This window comes from Manis javanica, chromosome 8, assembly GCF_040802235.1.
Source record: "Manis javanica isolate MJ-LG chromosome 8, MJ_LKY, whole genome shotgun sequence".
NCBI lineage: Eukaryota > Metazoa > Chordata > Mammalia > Pholidota > Manidae > Manis > Manis javanica.
Window position 1 is genome coordinate 61,194,059 of NC_133163.1, and position 19,333 is coordinate 61,213,391.

A 19,333-nucleotide genomic window follows, 5' to 3' on the forward strand; every position below is an offset into this window, starting at 1 on the left:
AGCAAACCCTCAGTGCAGTACAAGACACCAAACAAAATCCCACAAGCAGAGGACAGAATCTCTAATGAAAGAGGCCCCAGGGAGGTCTCCCTAGACTCTATTCCCACCCCAGTACTGTAGGGATATATAGAAAGAAAGCTAAAATACAACAGATAGCCAGAAATTGCAGTTCAGAGGAGAAGGTCAATACAGTTTCAAATAACATGAAATGTTTATCAAGGAAAATTCACTTGCACCATAACAAAACAAAGTTCTTGACAATTTAAGCATGAGCAAAAGAAGAGAAATGATATGTCAACTACAAACACACCACAAACACACAACAAAGCATCATGCAAAAGAAATAAATATCATAATAGAAAAGATAACATAATCCAGGGACAAGAACATTTTCCTACCAGTCTTTTGCAATTTAGAATAACATAATTAAGAACTCAATAAAACAAAGTTCAAAGAGAAGACGCCAAAGCAAAAGAGCGAATGAGAAGGGAAATAAAAAACTTAAGGAAACAAGTTGAGAGCCTAAGTAAGTAAATGAACAGATAAAATTCAATAAATGAACTAGAAACAACAGGGAAGGAAATAGGGACATCAGGGATTACTAACATATAAGAAAAGTTGGAGATTATCAGTGAATGCAAAGAAAAAAACGGACTAAAATAATTATTGAACATATAGATAATAGGTAAGGATAAAAATGCCCCAATACAAGAATGACTAGAGTCTTTAAAATAGAAAAACTATGATGGAATAGATAATTCACAAATCTAAAATATGGAAATAAAGGAAGAATTAAATAGTCCTTAGAAAGGCATACTGGTTCCAAAAATGTTACTATACACTAGTCAACACAGACATCCTGATTAAATTCTATTTCAAGAAAAGAATCCTCCAGGTATCCAGGCAGAAAAAAACAAACCACCTATAAGTAAGGAAAAAAAAATCTAACTGACCTCAGACTTCTTTTCAGCCAAACTCAATGTCAGAAAAGGCATTACAAAACATTACAATGTTTGGAATGAAAAAACACTTAACCCAATTTTATTCATAACCAATTTGAATATAAGGATAACACAGAGCCAATCTTAAGCATGTTAAATCAGAGAATAAACTATTTATGAGCTCTTCCTCAAAAAAATGTTTGACATGAAATTCAGTTACCCAGGGATTCCCCCACAAGTAAGAACTCAGATGTAAAGATACAACATATGATAAAAGTTCCAGTAATGATTATTCAATCATTTAAATATAAAATCAAGATAAAACAACAGGAGGGCATTTTGGCTATGGAATCTAACACAACTTCTATAAAAATTTTAAAAGATTTTTTTTTTTAAAAAGAGAAGTTTCAAACTGCTTATTTCATAGCTGAGAGCAAGTGATATTGTTTAACTGAAACACCGTATGTTTTCAAATATTGAAAGAAATTGATTCTAACACCTTAATGTTTCTCACAGTCTCTTAAATTTAGAAGGATCTTTAGGGAACTAATATAACTTATTGAAAGAAAACATTGCATGAAGTTCAAAAACGTCTTCATTTCACTTCAGTTGATAACTACTCTTAAAACTCCAGTAATTTATATAGCACTTGCTACTAGCCAGATTTATATCATTTAGCCCTCATAACAACCTATATAAAGTAAGCACTATTTACGCATTTTCTAGGAAAAAAACTAGAGACTCTGAGTACTTTGTCCATGGCTGTACAGCTAGGAAAAACAAAGCCAAGATACAAAGACAGATAACTGAGTCCTGGAATCTGTGCTCTTCCATATTATCTATGAAGCCTCTCAAATAAAGAAGCATGTATAAATGATTTAACTTTTATCAAATTAACTCTATGTATACATCCATTCAACCATTAACCATATGTCCCTCCAGATAACAGTGTTGAAGTATATAAGCAAAGAGAAATGTTTGGAATAATATTTCTCTATTCATAAAGGCAGTTATTTGGGAGTAGGCAATGTGAAATTCAGGTAAATTTTTTTGTTTATATCTATTTTAAAATATACTTAATGTTTTATAATCAGTCTCTATCAGTCTTCAAAAAGAAAAGCCATTAATCGTAACAAAAAACAAATCATATTACTGAATCACAACTTGAACACTGTCTTGTTAATTATTTAATGACTTTTTGTCTCGCTAATGAACCATATTTTAATTGGTTCTTTCCTGGGATCCCCCAGAGCCTAGAACAATGTTAGACAGAGCAAACGCTGATAAGTATATTGATGGATCATTATAAAATATTGGATTACTACACTGTGTAAGTAACATATTTCTAGATGCTCTAAGGGCCTTTCTATCCAAAGCAACTCCTTAGACTAGAGCCATCTGCATCATCTGGGAGCTTGAAAATAGAAAGAATCTCAGGCTCCACTCAGGTCTACTGAACAAGAATGTACATTTTAACAAGACTTCCCAAGTCATTGGAGAGCACATTAAAACTGCAGAATTACTTATGTCTAGAGCATTGTTTCTCTAAAGTGGTCCATTATTTGCCTATATCAGAATCACTTGGGTTACTTGTTAAAAATGTAGATTGTCAGGCTTCACCCTATTTCATCTATCACCAAACTGTGGGAACCACAGCTAAAAGAAGTAAAAGGTAGTGAAGAACAAGGATAAGCATATAAAGCAGACAGCAGTGAAAGAATCTAGATAGCTGAAATAAATCAATAAAGTGATAATAAGAGAGAGAAGAAAAGAGGAGTCACAAAGGAAGGAAAGTAAGGCAAACAATAATCAACTATGAGGAAGTAAAGAAAGTTAATTGCATTGAGAATGTTGTACATTTCTTTTTCTTTCTTTCTTTTTTGGCAACTGTTATCCCTGACATGCAAACTACTTCAGCATGCCAAAAGTTGTAGGACTGTGGGGAAGTTACTAGTCTAACATACAAGAACCAGTAACATTTCTGCATACATAACTACCACATAATGCATGCACTTTACAAATGCTCCTAATGTTATTAATAGTTTTAAGTGTGTACATACACTTTCAGAGACATTTCCATATTCTTGGGTTGTGCAATTGCTTCATCTTGCTCCTCATTGGCTAATCGTAGTCGAGACATAATAGCTTCATCACGTTCTCTCTGTGCAAAATACACTTCTTCAACCAGTGCTACCAAAATATAAAATCCATAATTAGCAAAAATAAAGGAGAAATACATACTTTTAGCAAAAGTATAAAGCAAAAATAATTTTATTAAGTTACTAATCACTTGAGAAAACACTATTTTGTAAAAGCTAATGCAAAACTGAGATCCATTTCACATCAAAAAATTAAAATTAAAAGGTCAAATAATAACAAATATTGTGAGCTTATTAAATAAACTCACATTTACTGCTGATAGGCATACATATGTCTACCACTGTATGAAGAGCAATTTGCAATGTTTATTGCAGCTAAAGATATACCTAGCCTATAACCTGACAAATCTCTTTGGTAGGCAGCCTAGAGAAATTCTGGCTCATGTGCACAGGGGAACATGTATGAAAATGCTTACCGCAGCATTATAAAACAATAAAAACTTAGAAATAACTCAAATATCCAATAACTGGAACAAGAATAAATAAATTACTATACATTCAAAGTAGAGCACCATCCATTTAATATATCCACTTAAAACAGCATTTAAAATGAATTAACTATGAACAAATGGACAAATATCAAAAAAAAATTTTGGCAAAAATACCAAGTTGCAAAGTAAAACATTAACTACTATTTATGGATAGACAGAGTTAGTAAAACTATTAAAACAAGTATGGAAAGGTAAACACCAAATTCACGATGATAGTTACCTCAGTAGGACGGTGGAAGGAGAGTAAAGTAAATGGGATCAAGGAAGAGTAAAGGGGCAGAGCTGCTTCAGCACTGCACATCTTCAGGGGTACCATTTATATAGATTATATTGCAAAGGGCATCATTTAGATTTGTGTCGTGTTATGCAGGGAGCTTTCATGTTACCTGAAATTGTCATTTCTGAAATGCAATTTCTACTTCAAATCTTACATGACTTTAAAAATATCACTGTAGTGTTTGACAAAAAGGAGCTCAAAAACCTGTATCACTGAACCAAATTTTATTTATACCATCAAAGCACAAAACAAACTTAGGAAAGATGTTTGAAATGTACTTTTAGTTCATAAAACGTTGATGATATACAGTTAATCAAGACAGTTATTTTTGCATTATTTAAATTATAAGTAGTAGAAAAGAAACAAACCCTGAGAATATATCAACTGTATCTTTTCCATAATAGAATATAAAATGGAACATGTAATGGCAATGCTAAAGCCAAAACTGCTTCCAAGAAGTTGAGCCTAAGGCAAGAAGAATTCATTTATTCATGCATGCATTCATTCATTCATTCATCACATTATTTACCAACTTCCTGTGGCAGTCATCCGTCTAGTTTTAAGGAGTATGAATATAGTGCATTAAAAGTCCTTACCATCCTGGAGTATACATTCCATTATAGGGAGACAGACAGTAGAGAGAAAAACAAGCTGAAAAATTAAATAGGTAGGTAGGTAGGTAAACAGAAAGATGAGAGAGTGTGAGAGAGAGACAGAGAAACAGAGAGACAGAGAGATAGAAAGAAAGAATAGATAGTAAAGACTTTGAAGGAAAATAAGGCTGTGAAACAAAAGGGTAATTTGGCAGATGGGAATAGAGCAGACTTGTTTTAGAAAGGGTGGTTAGAAAAGACCTTATTTAAATAAATGACATTTCAGCAAATTCAAATAAAGAGAAGCCATATATATGTATATATATTTATATATTTGAAGTAGACTAAGCAGAAGATAAAATACTGCGAAGTCCTAGTGGAACAACAGCAAGGCTAATGTGGCTGGAGCACAGTACGAGAAGGTGAGAGTGTTGAGAGATCTCACTGGGCCTTGGAAGCCCTTGCAAGGATTTTAGGTATCTTAATATGAGATAGACACTGGAGGGTTCTGAGCAGGGAAATAATGGCATCACACTTATGTCTGAAAAAGAAGTCTGGCTTCTGGGTGAGAAACAGTTTGGAAATGGGCAAGCATGGATTCAGAGACCAGTTAGGAAACTACAGTAGTCATCGAAGCAAAATTCACATCAATAACTCATATAAATGACCCATTCCTAGGAACTTGAAGTTACCTAGAAATAATTATATATATGCTATCCTAGAGTTTGGATCTTGTACTACAGGACTTTTAGATTAGGAGTGACTTGATTAGATCTGTGTTTTAGAAGGAAACTCCAAGAGATTCACATACAAAGTGTATGTGCAAGATTGAGGAATCAGAAGAAAGCTGCCGGGTGGACTGCACATGCCTCTTAACCCATATTAGATCACTATAACTGTAAGAAATAAAATCCTGAACTAAGGCAAGGGAAATAGAAAGGAAAAAGGAAAAAAGTGATTCAATTAATAACAAAAAGGGTAAAATAATAGAACCTAAGAATTAAGCATGTGCTTAATTTTAGAGAAGAAAAACACAAGACAGGTGACATCATTAAGTCATCCATCAACCTATCAACAGTGTAATCTTCATAAAACTTTAGGATAAACAGGTTACTCCTCTCCTCACTGCTGCCATATAGATTCTAAGGCAAAAAAAATGTATGAGCCTAGCATTCAAGGAAAACTAGAGTCCATTTCTAGTCTACCTTCCCAGCATCATCTACCACTATATTCCCTCTAGGACAATATTTCACAAAATATAGGTTGTGAGACACATCTTTTAACAATTATGTGTCATTTTAACGGATACTAGAAAAACATAACTAGTACATTAGACCTATCATTTCTCCTAGTGGCATTTAATGTCCAACTTCTTTATTTATTTATTTTTATTTATTTTTTATTTTGTTACCATTAACAAAATTTGTCTCTTCAACAGCTGGTGTTGGCAAAACTGGACAGCTACATGTAAGAGAATGAAACTGGATCACTTTCTAACCCCATATACAAAAGTAAATTCGAAATGGATCAAAGACCTGAATGTAAGTCATGAAACCATAAAGCTCTTAGAAAAAAACATAGGCAAAAATCTCTTGGACATAAACATTAGTGACTTCTTCATGAACATATCTGCCTGGGCAAGGGAAACAGAAGCAAAAATGAACAAGTGGGACTATATCAAGCTGAAAAGCTTCTGTACAGCAAAGGACACCATCAATAGAATAAAAAGGTACCCTACAGTATGGGACAATATATTCATAAATGACAGATCTGATAAAGGGTTGACATCCAAAATATATAAAGAGCTCATGCACCTCAACAAACAAAAAGCAAATAATCCAATTAAAAAATGGGCAGAGGAGCTGAACAGACAGTTCTCCAAAGAAGAAATTCAGATGGCCAACAGGCACATGAAAAGATGCTCCACATCGCTAGTAATGTCCAACTAATTTAAATTTCTCCAAGTTACCCAATACTGTTGAACCAGATTACATAAGATAATTTTCTATTATTTCACTTATTTAAAATCCAAAAACATAAAACTTTCTCATTCTTGGAATAATTTAGATACATTAGAACAAAATTTAGAATAATAGTTACCTTTTGGAGGTAGTACTATAAGGGAAGATGAAGAAGATTCTGAGATATTGGTGATATTTGGTTTCTTGATCTGGTTGCTGGTTACACAAGTGTGTTCACTTTCTGAGATAAAACAGCATAGTTATTTGTGCACTTTTTGTGTTTAGATGTTAAAACTAAATAAGAAAGATTACATTCAAAAGGATATGTCTATTAGTTTAAAAAGTTGAGTTGATTTAAAGAAAAATATTAAGTCAATGGTAGACAAAAAGCAGAGATGATAAAATTTTTGAAGGTATATGTTTGGATTAAATATTTTAAGCAACAGAGACTTGTCCTTCTGGTCAAGACAAAGTGACAGGATCTGCATTTGTCCTCCTACTTAAAAATAATTTTTAAAAATGGACCAAATATATGGGATGACAGCTTTCAAGACTAAAAAGACACAAAGAACAGTGACCTGAAGAAAATAAATGAGTGGCCCAGGTTAATACAAAGCCAAGAGTTTCCAGACATGGCACAGGAACAAAAGAATCCAGAAGGAGACCAGTTGACTCCACAATCAGTGGAGACAGAGATAAGAATCTGGGAAAACCAAAGCAGCCAGAATTCTCGAGACTATTAGAGGAAGAACCAGCTGCAAAGAAAGAAACTTTTGGGGACATGCAGAGGGTCTTCCTCAAGAAGTCAGCTGACTGCTGAGCACATAGGTGTAAGACAACAAGCCCACGCAGGGGAAAGAACTAGAGGCAACAGTGCCCTGAGCTCCACAAAACCAGAAATAGTGTATGTTGCTCCCACTAGCGATACTGAAAAATCCCATGATTCATGACATACTGGATACAGTTGTCAGAAGGGTCTTACCTCAGTAGTGGGGATTAATTAACCCTAAACACTGCTCTGGACACATCTAACATACCATCAAAACATGACCCAAAAGGGCTACCTGTTTGCAAAAAAATGTTAAGTACATCAAAATAAAGCTCAAGAATAATTTATAAGAATACAAAAATAGCCAGCTCCTAAAATGGTAAGATCTACAATGGCACCCAATTGCCAGGCTGCAAAAAAGCACCAAAATTAGAACCCATAAATAGAGAAAAATTAATCAACTGAAACCAATATCTTTGCCAACCAACTAATACATGACCTTGTTTTATGAGTATTTTTGTTTTAAGACACTATAATACATATTGCTTATTAACATTGAATTCATGACTAGCAGCACTGTAATCACACCTGAACAAAGCTTATCTAAAAGACACATTTTCTCCATGAGGCACAGCACAGCTTCCTTGTGCTTAGGGAACACCAGATTGCATTTCAACACTACACTGGGGAATTATTTTAAACAGTAAAATCATCAATAAAAGGTACAAAAATGGAATAACTCTGGCATTAAATAAGCTACAAAAAAGGGCATTTGTTTAGAGTATAAGATCTGAAACAAGAAAGTGGAGTGTGGCTCTGAGATATTAGTTTTCTTGGTTTGTTGTTGGGTAATTTTGATTAATTTTTAATGGAAAACCAACATTGCATTCTACAAAATGAGTATAGTACCAAATGCAAAACCTAAAACTGTAAGTTCTGGAAGGAAACACAAAAGAAAATGTCCAGGATGTTAGGTAAGCAAAGATTTCTATAATACCAAAGCATATTCTATTTTTAAAAACTGATAAGACTTCAATTTAACTAAATTAAAAGTTTCCACTTTTCAAAAGACCCTGATAAGAAAATGAAAAGCCAAGTCACAGACTGGAAGAAAATAACTGTAAAGCATATATCTGATAAAAGACTTGCATCCACACATAATTTTCTTGGTAAGAAAACAAAAAACCCAATTAAAAAATGGGCAATTAACTGGAACAGGCATTTTATTAAAGCAGATATACTGACGGTAAATATGCACAATAAAAAGTGCCTAACATCTTTAGTCATGAGATAAATGCAAATTAAAACTACAAGATAATCACTACATACCTCTTACAATGGCTAAAATGAAAGACTCATTAAAGATACTGGCAAGGATGGAGACCAACTAGAATTCTCATGCACTACTGGTAGGAACGTAAAATAGCACAACCATAATGGTCAGTTTCTGAAAATATTAAATATATATCTACCATAAGATTTAGCCAACAAGTAAAATACTTACATTGTAGGTAAAACAAATCACTGGGTGTTCACAATAATATTTGGATATCTCCATTTTTAAACATGGTTATCAAATATCCTGTAATTCTTAGTCAAATTCAAGAAAGATTCAGAGAGGATCACATTACCCACCCAACACTAAATATTCAAATTTGTTTAGTAAGCTAATTGTTTTCTAATATAAACAAGAGTAAATATGAAGAGGCTGAACCACACTAAGTATGAGTTTATTGAGTCAAGACAGAGTACGTATATTTTCTTAGTAGAACCCAAGTCTATGACAAACCCATGCCCTACACTCCTCTACTAAAAAATACAGAAGTGAGACAGTACAAAGACTTGACCACTTTTAAGCTCATCATCTTTATAACATCTTATTTATAATATCTGTAACTTAGCATCTTTATTTATAAACAGCCAAAAACTAGAAGTAACCCAAATTTCCATGAACAGATGAATGGATACAGAAACTTTATATTAAATTGTGTTGGAATAACTGCTATGTAAAATCAAATGCTTTTAATTGGCAATGAGATAAGGATAAGAAATTCTTATTAGGAAGATAACTTTAGGAAAAACTGGTACTTTTCAGCACAAATTTCATAGTTTTATTTATTTATTTATTTATTTATTTATTTAAGGTAAGTATCATTACTGCTATGAGGCTGTGGCTATACAATTCTGTTACTATGTATCAATTCATCACTCTGGTTTAAAAGAAACTTCTCCCCAAAATGTAATGCCGGATAATGAGTTTTATTTCTGCCTTCTAATTGTACAGAATCACCTTCCAGGAGATCTAACAGCTTAGACAAAGCAATATAGTGTATTAGGAAGGATATGGGTTCTGACTCAGACTCAAAGTGTTATCATACCATACTAAAGTTAGGCAACTTCTTTTTGCACATTTCTTAATGTATTTTAGTCACAGTTCAGATGTATAAAATGGATATAATACCACCATTTACAGCTGTTACAGAAAAATTAAGTAAGACAATATATGAAAACTCTTGGCCAATGAACAAAGTGGATTCTCAACAGACATTAGTTTCATGCCACCACCGCCATCACCACCCTCAAGTCAGACTTACAATTTGGCTTCATTTCTGAGCATATTAAAAATGTGATTTTGATGCATCTGGATGACTTACATAAATATTCAAATTTAACATATATATATATATATTACATATATATATATATAAAATAAACTATTCTGATTTCCTCACTTTTTAGCCTTTTTTGTTGGTATATCAAATTTATTTACAGGAGCTGAAAGAAAAATTATTCAGAACCTATTCTACATTGCATACTATACACTATAAGGACATAATAGTTTATAAAAATATCATGATACTCTAAGATTTAAACACACATTAGAAACACTTCTAATTTGTAGGTCAGACAGAATGGATGAAATGATGCTAAATCCTGATCTAAGCACAGATCAACATGTATATCACACTGCTCTGAAATATTTGGCATACTGAAAGGTTAAAATACTAATTACTAAACATTAAATACTGATAGGCTTCCTACCACTATGTAAAGTGTGATGAGATCTTCATAAAGTGACATTTAATGTCAGTTGTTCCACTTTCTATACAACAGCACTTGGTGAAAGGTGTAAGACTAGGAACACCAAAAGCTTTGATAATAGGTCTAGTTATCTCTATGTTAAAAGGTACATGCTTTACCCTGAGGGCTCTTTTGGATCTGTGTGATCAAGAAAGACATTTTTTCCCCTATAATGCTATACCACCTCCAAAGATGTAAATAATATGTATACTTAAAAGGAGATTACCTTCTGAATATTTTAAAGTTAAGTTTAAGAATGCTATAAAACGCACAAATATAAAATCTGATTTTGTTTTTCATAAAACGCTAAGAAATTTTTCCAAAATTAAGGTATTACTGATTCTTTCATACCTGATTTTATATGACATTTGTTGATTATGAAAAACCTAATTCTTTCTAGAATTCAGTACTTTTAAAGGATCAATATGCAACTCTCAAACATTTTTAGTAAAGAAAACTTAATTGTAAACACTGAGCTTTCCAAGGTAGATGACTATTACAAAGTTCACTAGAAAATCAATATAGCATTTTAGTTGGAATTTGCTCATTAAACACCCACAGCTCTAATGCAAATTATGATGGAATGAATAAAGCAAATACGCATGCTTCTTTCTTTTTATTAAATGTAAAATCTACTGTTAATTGCATCTGGTATGTCATACAAACTTTTCTCCTTAACTATTAAATAGAAGCTTTAACAAAAGTCATTAGAGATTCTCTTTCTTTGACTTGAATAAATTTCAATATTTGTTCAGTAAAGGTTCACAGCAGTTAAATTACATTAACAAATATTATTAGCTACTATGTAAGCCAACCAAGTAAAATACTTATATTGTAGGTAAAACAAATCATTGGGTGTTTACAATAATATTTGGATATCTCCATTTTTAAACATGGTTATCAAATATCCTGTAATTCTTAGTCAAATTCAAGAAAGATTCAGAGAGGATCACATCACCCTCCCCAACACTAAATACTCAAATTTGTTTAGTAAGCTAATTGTTTTCTAATATAAGCAAGAGTAAATATGAAGAGGCTGAACCACACTAAGTATGAGTTTATTGAGTCAAGACAGAGTACATATTTTCTTAGTAGAACCCAAGTCTATTGACAAACCCATGCCCTACACTCCTCTACTTTAAAAATACAGAAGTGAGACAGTATATTGGAAAACATTCTAGTTCAAACATTAGATCATGATTCTCTAAATAACATAATTTGGAGAATAGACATTTCCCAGGAAAAAGAATCCATTTGCCAACATCTTCAAGGTACCTATGTAAACAGAAAAGGTTGAACTAAAGAGAGGGAAGAAGAAATCATCAGGATTTGAATTTGAAATATATAAAATAATAACTGATTACAATTCATGTTCTAAAACTCTAAGCAAAATATATAATAAATAGTTTTGTAAAAGTCAGACCTTTACTATATAAGAAAGAATTTCAGATTTTCTGAATATCCATTATTGCTTTATATGATAGGAAATGGATTCCTTGAAAATATGATCAATTTTTTTGACTGGTCATGGATTTGAGATTAGTATTTTATAAAACCACCACATATATATTCTAGAACCACAAGTATCTTTTAATTTCCTTAAAAATTATAATTTCCCTCTCTCTGCATACATTGATTATTAGGAATTTAAATAGTAAATGCCCCACACCAGTAGGAAATTAGTCAACCTACTCCAGTTTGATGCTTCTATTCTTGGCATTACAAAATTGGATTCGACTTACTACTTTAGGACTTCTTTTACAGACCAGATCATTATGTTTTTCTAAAAGTGGATATGAATGCTCAATAGTTTATATGATTCTTTTGTAAATAACTTTTTCTGATTAAAAAGTAATATAGGTTCATTATAAAAAATTTGGAGACAGATATTTCACACAGTTTTCTAACTTTCAGTGTATGTTTAAAATAAACAGAATATGTTACCATATTCTTCAGGATTCTTCAAAAATATAAAATAGTGCATGGGATTCTATCATTTGGACATGCCACATTTGACTGAACTAAGATGCTCCTAATATTTTTACACTGTTCTCAACTATCCACTCTATAAACACTGTAAAGAACATCTTTGTATGAAAATCACTATGTATATACATAGCTAATTACTTAGGAAAATTCCTAGAAGTATGATTACTACATTAAAAATCAGCTTTCTAAGTTCTTAAGATACACTTTAAAACTTTCCTCTGTAAAGGCTACAAATTTATACTTATCAACTGTATGGAAATTGTTTAATTAGAAAAGCATACAAAATAGTAAGTATATTTACAAAAGGAGCAAAACTATAAAGTGAGCTTTTTTTTGCAAAACCCTCAATTATTATAAACATGTATTTAGTACAGATAACTCAGACTATATAAGAAAACTTTCTAAAAACTATTTTTATCTAACATTTAACATTCTGGTATTAGACCTATAATTTATAATGTAAAAGAGATCTTATCCCTTAAGTATTAAAATGTATTACTTTATTCAATTTTAAAATCCAATTTTAAAAGGTATTTATCTTACCTTCTGCACAGAATATCTAGTTTAAATTTCAATGGATACCAATGGCTACCTAAACTTTTTCCAAGATCATTTCCTCTTCAGAATTAATTGTGTGGAAAAAAATCTTAAGAATCATTTTCCCAAAAGTCTTCTGTTATTTTTATGTTTTAAATACCCTACCTATATGATATACTCTCAAATGCTTGATAATATGCTAGATTCTACAGTATGTCATACCTAATAAAATATTTGCAACTGTCAGTTATTGTTGTCCATAAGGTTTGTTTACTCAATGTTTTTGTTTTTTTCCAGAAAAATACAAAATTTTCTAGGGAAAGAGGTTACAAAATTGGCCATACTCTACCCTGAAGCATTATTTGATTTGGCATTCATCATAATTAATCCTAATTCATACCCATAGTATTCTGCAGCCAAAGATAGTAATATCATTAACATTTTACCTATCAATATTTCTAAGTACTGTATTTCACAGAGATAGGCATTTTGTTTTGATGTGAAATGACTGATCATATTCTTGAAATTCTTTTTCTTCCACATTAAAATACATATAGATATACATGAAATGCTCCATTATAATTTAATACTATTGAGACATCTAAGTGCTACATTAAAGGACACCATATTTTATTAATGACCTCTATATAGTCAGAGAAATGGGATTTCACCATGTATATTTCTTATGAGCAAATATGTTATTTTCTATTCTTCTGACACATAGAATTAACTCATTTTATTCTTCTCAGTCATTAGGTGGTCAACATCATTTGAAATATGGTATACTAAAATAACCTTTTTTCTTTACAAGAGAACAACATAAACATTTTCTATAATACAACAGTTTTTATTCTTCCATATTAATTAGTTGTGGTGTCTTAATATATTTTCTATAATGATGCATTATATATCTATATTTTTAACATTTACATGTTAACCTGAGCAGAAAACTTAAGTTGTTAAGTTTCAGGGATTCTGTGTTCTGTATGTTTTGGACAATAACAATTAAACTCCTTTCTTTCCCACCAAAAACAAGCAGACATTCTCTGTAATATAAAAGGGTTTACCAATATTTTTTTTTAGCTTACAAAATACCGGTATAAAATAGGGTACATAGAGAAGAATCTATGTCTTAAGAGAAAAAGCATATTAAATGCTTGCAGAACCAGTATAGTAAGCTAAGCAAATTATGTTTTCAATAAATTATATGTAAAATGTAGCTAAGAGAGAGAGAGAGAGAGAGAGAGAGAGAAAGAGAGAGAGAGATTTATAAACATACAAGACTTAGGAACTAAGGAGTTCTTTTGGCTAAAACCCAATATTGGTCTTATTTCAGTTTAATTGGAAGAGGATCTCAAATTCATCTTCTCCATGAGATATCAGGAACCTGGATTTCTCTTTGTACCAAAGGTTAATAAGAAATGTGTCTGCAAAAGTCAAACAGCATTAAATACCAAAAACTGATTATTATTCTACAGGAGTTGTTCTGTCATTCATAATCTCTCCATGCTCCAAACCTTCCACAGCTAATCTTTAATGGATGACATGCAAGAAAGAAAAATAACTAACATATAAAGCAGAGACTCTCAAGTGAATGTTTAAGAAATAGAAAAATAAGGCTTTTAAAGAAATATAAATATTTTAAATGTCAAAAATAACATAAAAAACTAAATACTCTTGTGTAAAATTTAAACATCATCTACATACTGTAATGTAATAGTGTAATAAAAATTAAGAGACATTAAACACTAGACAATGCTCACTGAGACTGCTTAGGAAAAATGAAAGGTTCAACTGAGCAAGTTATGTTTAAATGTTAAGAATACACCACTGACCTAAGAGGAAATTAATGGATACAAATCAAGCTATATAATACTATCTTTCACTGTGAAACTCAATTTAAATAAAACAAATCTTCAAGTGTTTGTGGTTTAATCACTTTATTTTAATGAGAAGAGATACTTACTTAAAGGACACAGTCAATGGTTCTGCTGTGCATCTCTAAAATATCCCCTAGTATCTCAAGGTCAGAAATGCCCCCTAACTTGTGTATAATTTAGTAAGCTAAAACACTGTGAAAAGTCCTATACAGCTACTATGAGATAAATGTGTCCCAATGTTAATGCAAAGGGAATGAGCCGATCATTTCAGCTATTGCTAAGTAAACAGGACCTACTTAATCATAAATTTTTCCATTATTTTTTTTGTAGAAATTTGATAAATAATTTTAAACTTTCTAAATAAGGTTAAATCTGAAAATCAAGGAATACATATTAATTCTTTGTGAATTGAAATTCATATCATTTCTCTGTGAAACAAAACCCTATAGAAATAGCTGCAGGATAGTTATTTGTATCAGGTACACTTTGAATGTGTGCACCTTTTATGATAGTTATTTGTATCAGGTACCCTTTGAATATGTGTACTTTTTAGGTCAAGAAGTCTTGAAAAAAACAAGATGGTGACACCATCATCTTATTTATTACTGCCTTCTTCATAAACATTCTCTCACTTAAACGCAATTTATAAAGTACATTTTAACCAAAGCTTTGTGAGGCTGTCACTTACATACGATACGTGATATAAAGATTAGAAAAAGGTCTGAATCTAAAGTCTGAGCATTTAACCACTACCTACTACAATAGTGTATAATGAGTGAGAAGTGACTGAAGGCAAATAGAAATGTTTGAAATCCCAAACCTGTCTTATCTGCTGATGGACATTCAGTGCCTAAACACAGTGTCTATTACATCATGGTCCCTCAATAACTATTTCTGTTTGAGTTTTATAGAAGTTAGTATAGTTCCTATAAAGTGCCTAATAAAAACAGCATTGATGGTGATGGTGATGTCAGAAGATAAAAGTGTCAATGATTTGAGATTTTATTATTACAGAGGATACTACTGAGTCTCACACTCGCATGAGATCACATTAGAATGACAATATTTAAATTACGTAAAGACCAACAGGGAAGCAAAAGCAATAGTCCTGACACTACTAGCAGTACACATAAAGGTTTATTATCAGCAAGCCCACATCCTTTGTATTTTTTTTATTTTGGATTTACATTTAAGTAAAATGTATTAGTAGTAAAAAATACAGCTATCTTAACAGTATCCTCATCGCCCAATCTTTACATTCCTAATGTGTTTCTTTCACTTTTCTGTTTCTCTTTTAATACCTTTGAGTGAAATTAACTTTAATTAAAAGCTAAATATGACAAAACATCATTTCATGACTTCTTACATAATTACAGGCTTAAAAATTTATAAAGATATAAATAATCAAATATTAGTATTTGCTACAATTTACTGAGTACCGGTTATATCCTAGGTGCTTTTATACATTATCTCAGATCCTTAAAATAATCTGGTAAATTAGTGAACACTCTCATCTTACATAAGAGAAAGTTAACTTGGAGAGACTAATAAGGGCCTTGCCCACAGGCACACAGTAGGTATTAAATATCAAAACTGTGATTTGAACTTGAGTCAATCTAATTCCAAGGCTTAGTCTTCCCATTACTTCAATCTGCCCTCAGAGAACTCGGTACCTTCTGTTTTATGTGGTTTTGACTACACCAGATTCTTATTCTTATAAATTATATGATCAACTGGGAAGACAGGATGGACTAATATACATATAAGTTATGTAACACACATAAAGACAGAAAAGTAAATAAAGAGGGAATCTGAAAGACAAGAAAAATGGCATAGGTAAAATGGCAAGATTTGTTCACAGCCATCATGAATTTCATAAAATTTTGGTTTATGTAGTCTTTAAGTGTCAAACCTATTACAGGAATTACTTTAATAAGATTAGGAAGCAAGTAACTTTTGAAAAATCACATCCTTTAAAGTTAACATTTACTTCTTCTAATACTAAATCTAATCCCTACTCATTTCAGAAAATATGAAAAGGCAGAAAACTATTAATTGGAACATTAGTACATCTATGAATACTACCAAAATGTGCCTCTCATTTTTCCTTCTTCTTTCCTTTAAGTCAAGATTTTCTCAAATGAAATGCTCTTCAGAAATGTTTTTTAATTATTGCACAGTCTGACAGCATAAATATACCTTGATTTATGCAACCATTCCCTTATTATTTGATTTTAATTCTCTTGCTTTCATAAGTAATACTGATATGAATATCCTTATATGTAATCTTTATATCTTATATGTTGGAAAGAAATGGCTATTTCCTTAGAGTACCCATATTTCAATTAACTCTTTATTTGAAAAATCTACAGACCTAACTTTTTGTATTCTATTTACAATTTCCAATGTTTAGTGATGTTTTTTCATGTAATTTTAAAAATGTGGACTATCTTGGCTTTTTAGGCTTTTATATTTGGCTTATAACACTTAAATATGTGTGTATGTTATGAATATACTTCATCAAATATACTTTTTGTTTTTAATATAAAAATGAACAGTGATAGAAACAAATATCCATGCTTATGTGTACTATTTGTTCTTTCATATGATAATAAAACATTTATCACATGTAATCATACTTCTATAATGTTCCTCTTTCTATTAAGGTACTGACATAGTTGTTTTGTTAGTGTATTTTGGTTTTAGACTGAATTCACTACTGGTCAGGTGGGAGGTAAACTAAAGACTGTATATACAGTGAGAAAAATATTAAAAAATCATATAGCAACAGTTAAAGAATTTCTTGCAGTTTTAAACCAATGGATTTCTTAAAACAATTCAGTTTGTTTTTACATATTGCAATAATTCCCTCTAATGTCACATGTAAAATATCTTCAATATTTTTTAATAAGATAGAACTGATACATTAAAAAGTGAAGACTTTCTGAAAATGTATACTTTCAAAAAACTTTAGGGGATTTTCATTTTTTGTCATTTTTACCTAGGTGGTTGGATGCATCTCTTTTAAATAGGTTGCTTTGTTCCAGAGAAATATGTAGCACTGTTATTTTCATTAATTTAGAAGGCTATAAAAACATACTACCATTTTTCAAACATCTTTAAAGCATTTAACATTTAAAATGTTTTGTCATTAATTAGAAATATTTGATTAACAAGAATCATAAAGCAATCAAATTCATTCCATTTTACGCATACATGATTCATACTGTTAAGTCAAAGGGAACCCTTAAATATATACTAATAAATATTTGAAGTATATGATTAGCTATATTATACAAAAGTTTAAAAAGTAGATAATATTGCTTAATGAGTTTTCCCTTCCAAGAGATAAATGAGCTAAGCAAGCACACAAATTCATGATTTTCAGTAAGTCACAAGGGACTATATCTTATTAAGTTACATCTGTAAGACACATGCAAAGTTAAATTATGATGCAAATACCTTAAAACAAATGTATGTCCTGTAATTCCTTCCTAGCAGTTAGTATATACATTTAGTTATAAAAAGCCAAGAAACTTCCAAATTATTCTAAACTTATAATTTAATTAATAACTTTTAAAATTGATGATTTTCCTTAAAATATATTACTCTTATATTTCCCCACTAAAAAGAAAAAAAAATCATCCTGGTTTAACATTAACAGAAAAGCAGTCATCTGGTACTTAGCTGGAGTATTTATTTATGGTCATTCTGGCCATACTTTCACAGTGATGTTCAGTTCTACTTTGCACAGTAATATTGTGAAGATGGGCTATATTTTCTAATCTCTGATCTAAAATACACCAAATCTTTTATATATGCAACTAGGTCAAGTGGTTAATAAAGTATGATTATAGTTCAAACTTATAATCACAATTTATACAATTATGTCTTAAAATCATTCCAATTGATATAAAATGTTAAAATAAGTGATCTCTAAAATACCTCTGAAAGTTAACTTATATTATTCTATGAAATTCTCTTTCCTTAACACACTAAAACAGTGTGAAGAAGAGAGTCATAGACTACTGAGAATCATCTAATCATATCTGTTACATATCACAGACATTAAAAAATCTCTCGTTGCAAAGACCTATGAGTAAAGATAGACTCCAAAGCATATTTAAGGCGGTCAATTATAATCTTGAACTTTGACAACCTTTCATTTTAATCTTCTCAGAGAAAACATTATCTCCATTATCATCCACATCATCAGATGAAAATTTATTAATTGCACAAAACAGATTTTTTGATCAAATGTAGGTTTCTACTAGCAATAAAATATATGACTATCTTCATACAAAGGAGAAGTATTTCCTCTCAACAAGCTAAAACAATAAGTGGTATTTGAACTGCTGGTTGAAAGGTAGAGGCACTGGTAATCATTATTTCCCCTTGTTTGTTCAGGCCCTTCCAACAAAACAAACAACCTTTTTGTGATTGGATTGACATGGTGTTAACAATGCATTTAATGCCCAAATCAGTATGAATACAGGTAAAGCTCTCACTAATACCAGTACCAGGATGTTAAAGCCACCTATTTTCTAAGCAGCCCACAAAAAAAAAAAAAAACACAGAGCTTCCCCTCCTTTGGCAAATAAGCTAGTATGCAAGTATTCACCAAGCCACATCATATAATAACCTTGTGTGTGATT

The 19,333-nt window shown here is 31.2% G+C and overlaps 1 protein-coding gene across 20 annotated transcripts in view; it reads right to left on the reverse strand.

Moving 5' to 3' along the window:
• Positions 1 to 19,333, reverse strand: part of MIPOL1 (mirror-image polydactyly 1) — a 321,127-nt gene that overhangs the window by 230,825 nt on the left and 70,969 nt on the right. For 15 of the 20 annotated variants that reach the window (XR_012120546.1, XR_012120545.1, XM_073211329.1 and 12 more), the window contains 2 exons: positions 6,562 to 6,663; positions 3,002 to 3,131 (listed from right to left, as the gene is read on the reverse strand). Coding sequence is in view for 18 of the 20 variants with exons in the window: in XM_073211329.1 (XP_073067430.1) it covers positions 3,002 to 3,131; positions 6,562 to 6,663 (232 nt within the window). In the remaining 2 variants the exon portion in view is untranslated. The remainder of the gene's footprint in view (positions 1 to 3,001; positions 3,132 to 6,561; positions 6,664 to 19,333) is intronic. The other 5 variants (XM_073211334.1, XM_073211327.1, XM_073211330.1 and 2 more) reach the window with 1 other exon arrangement.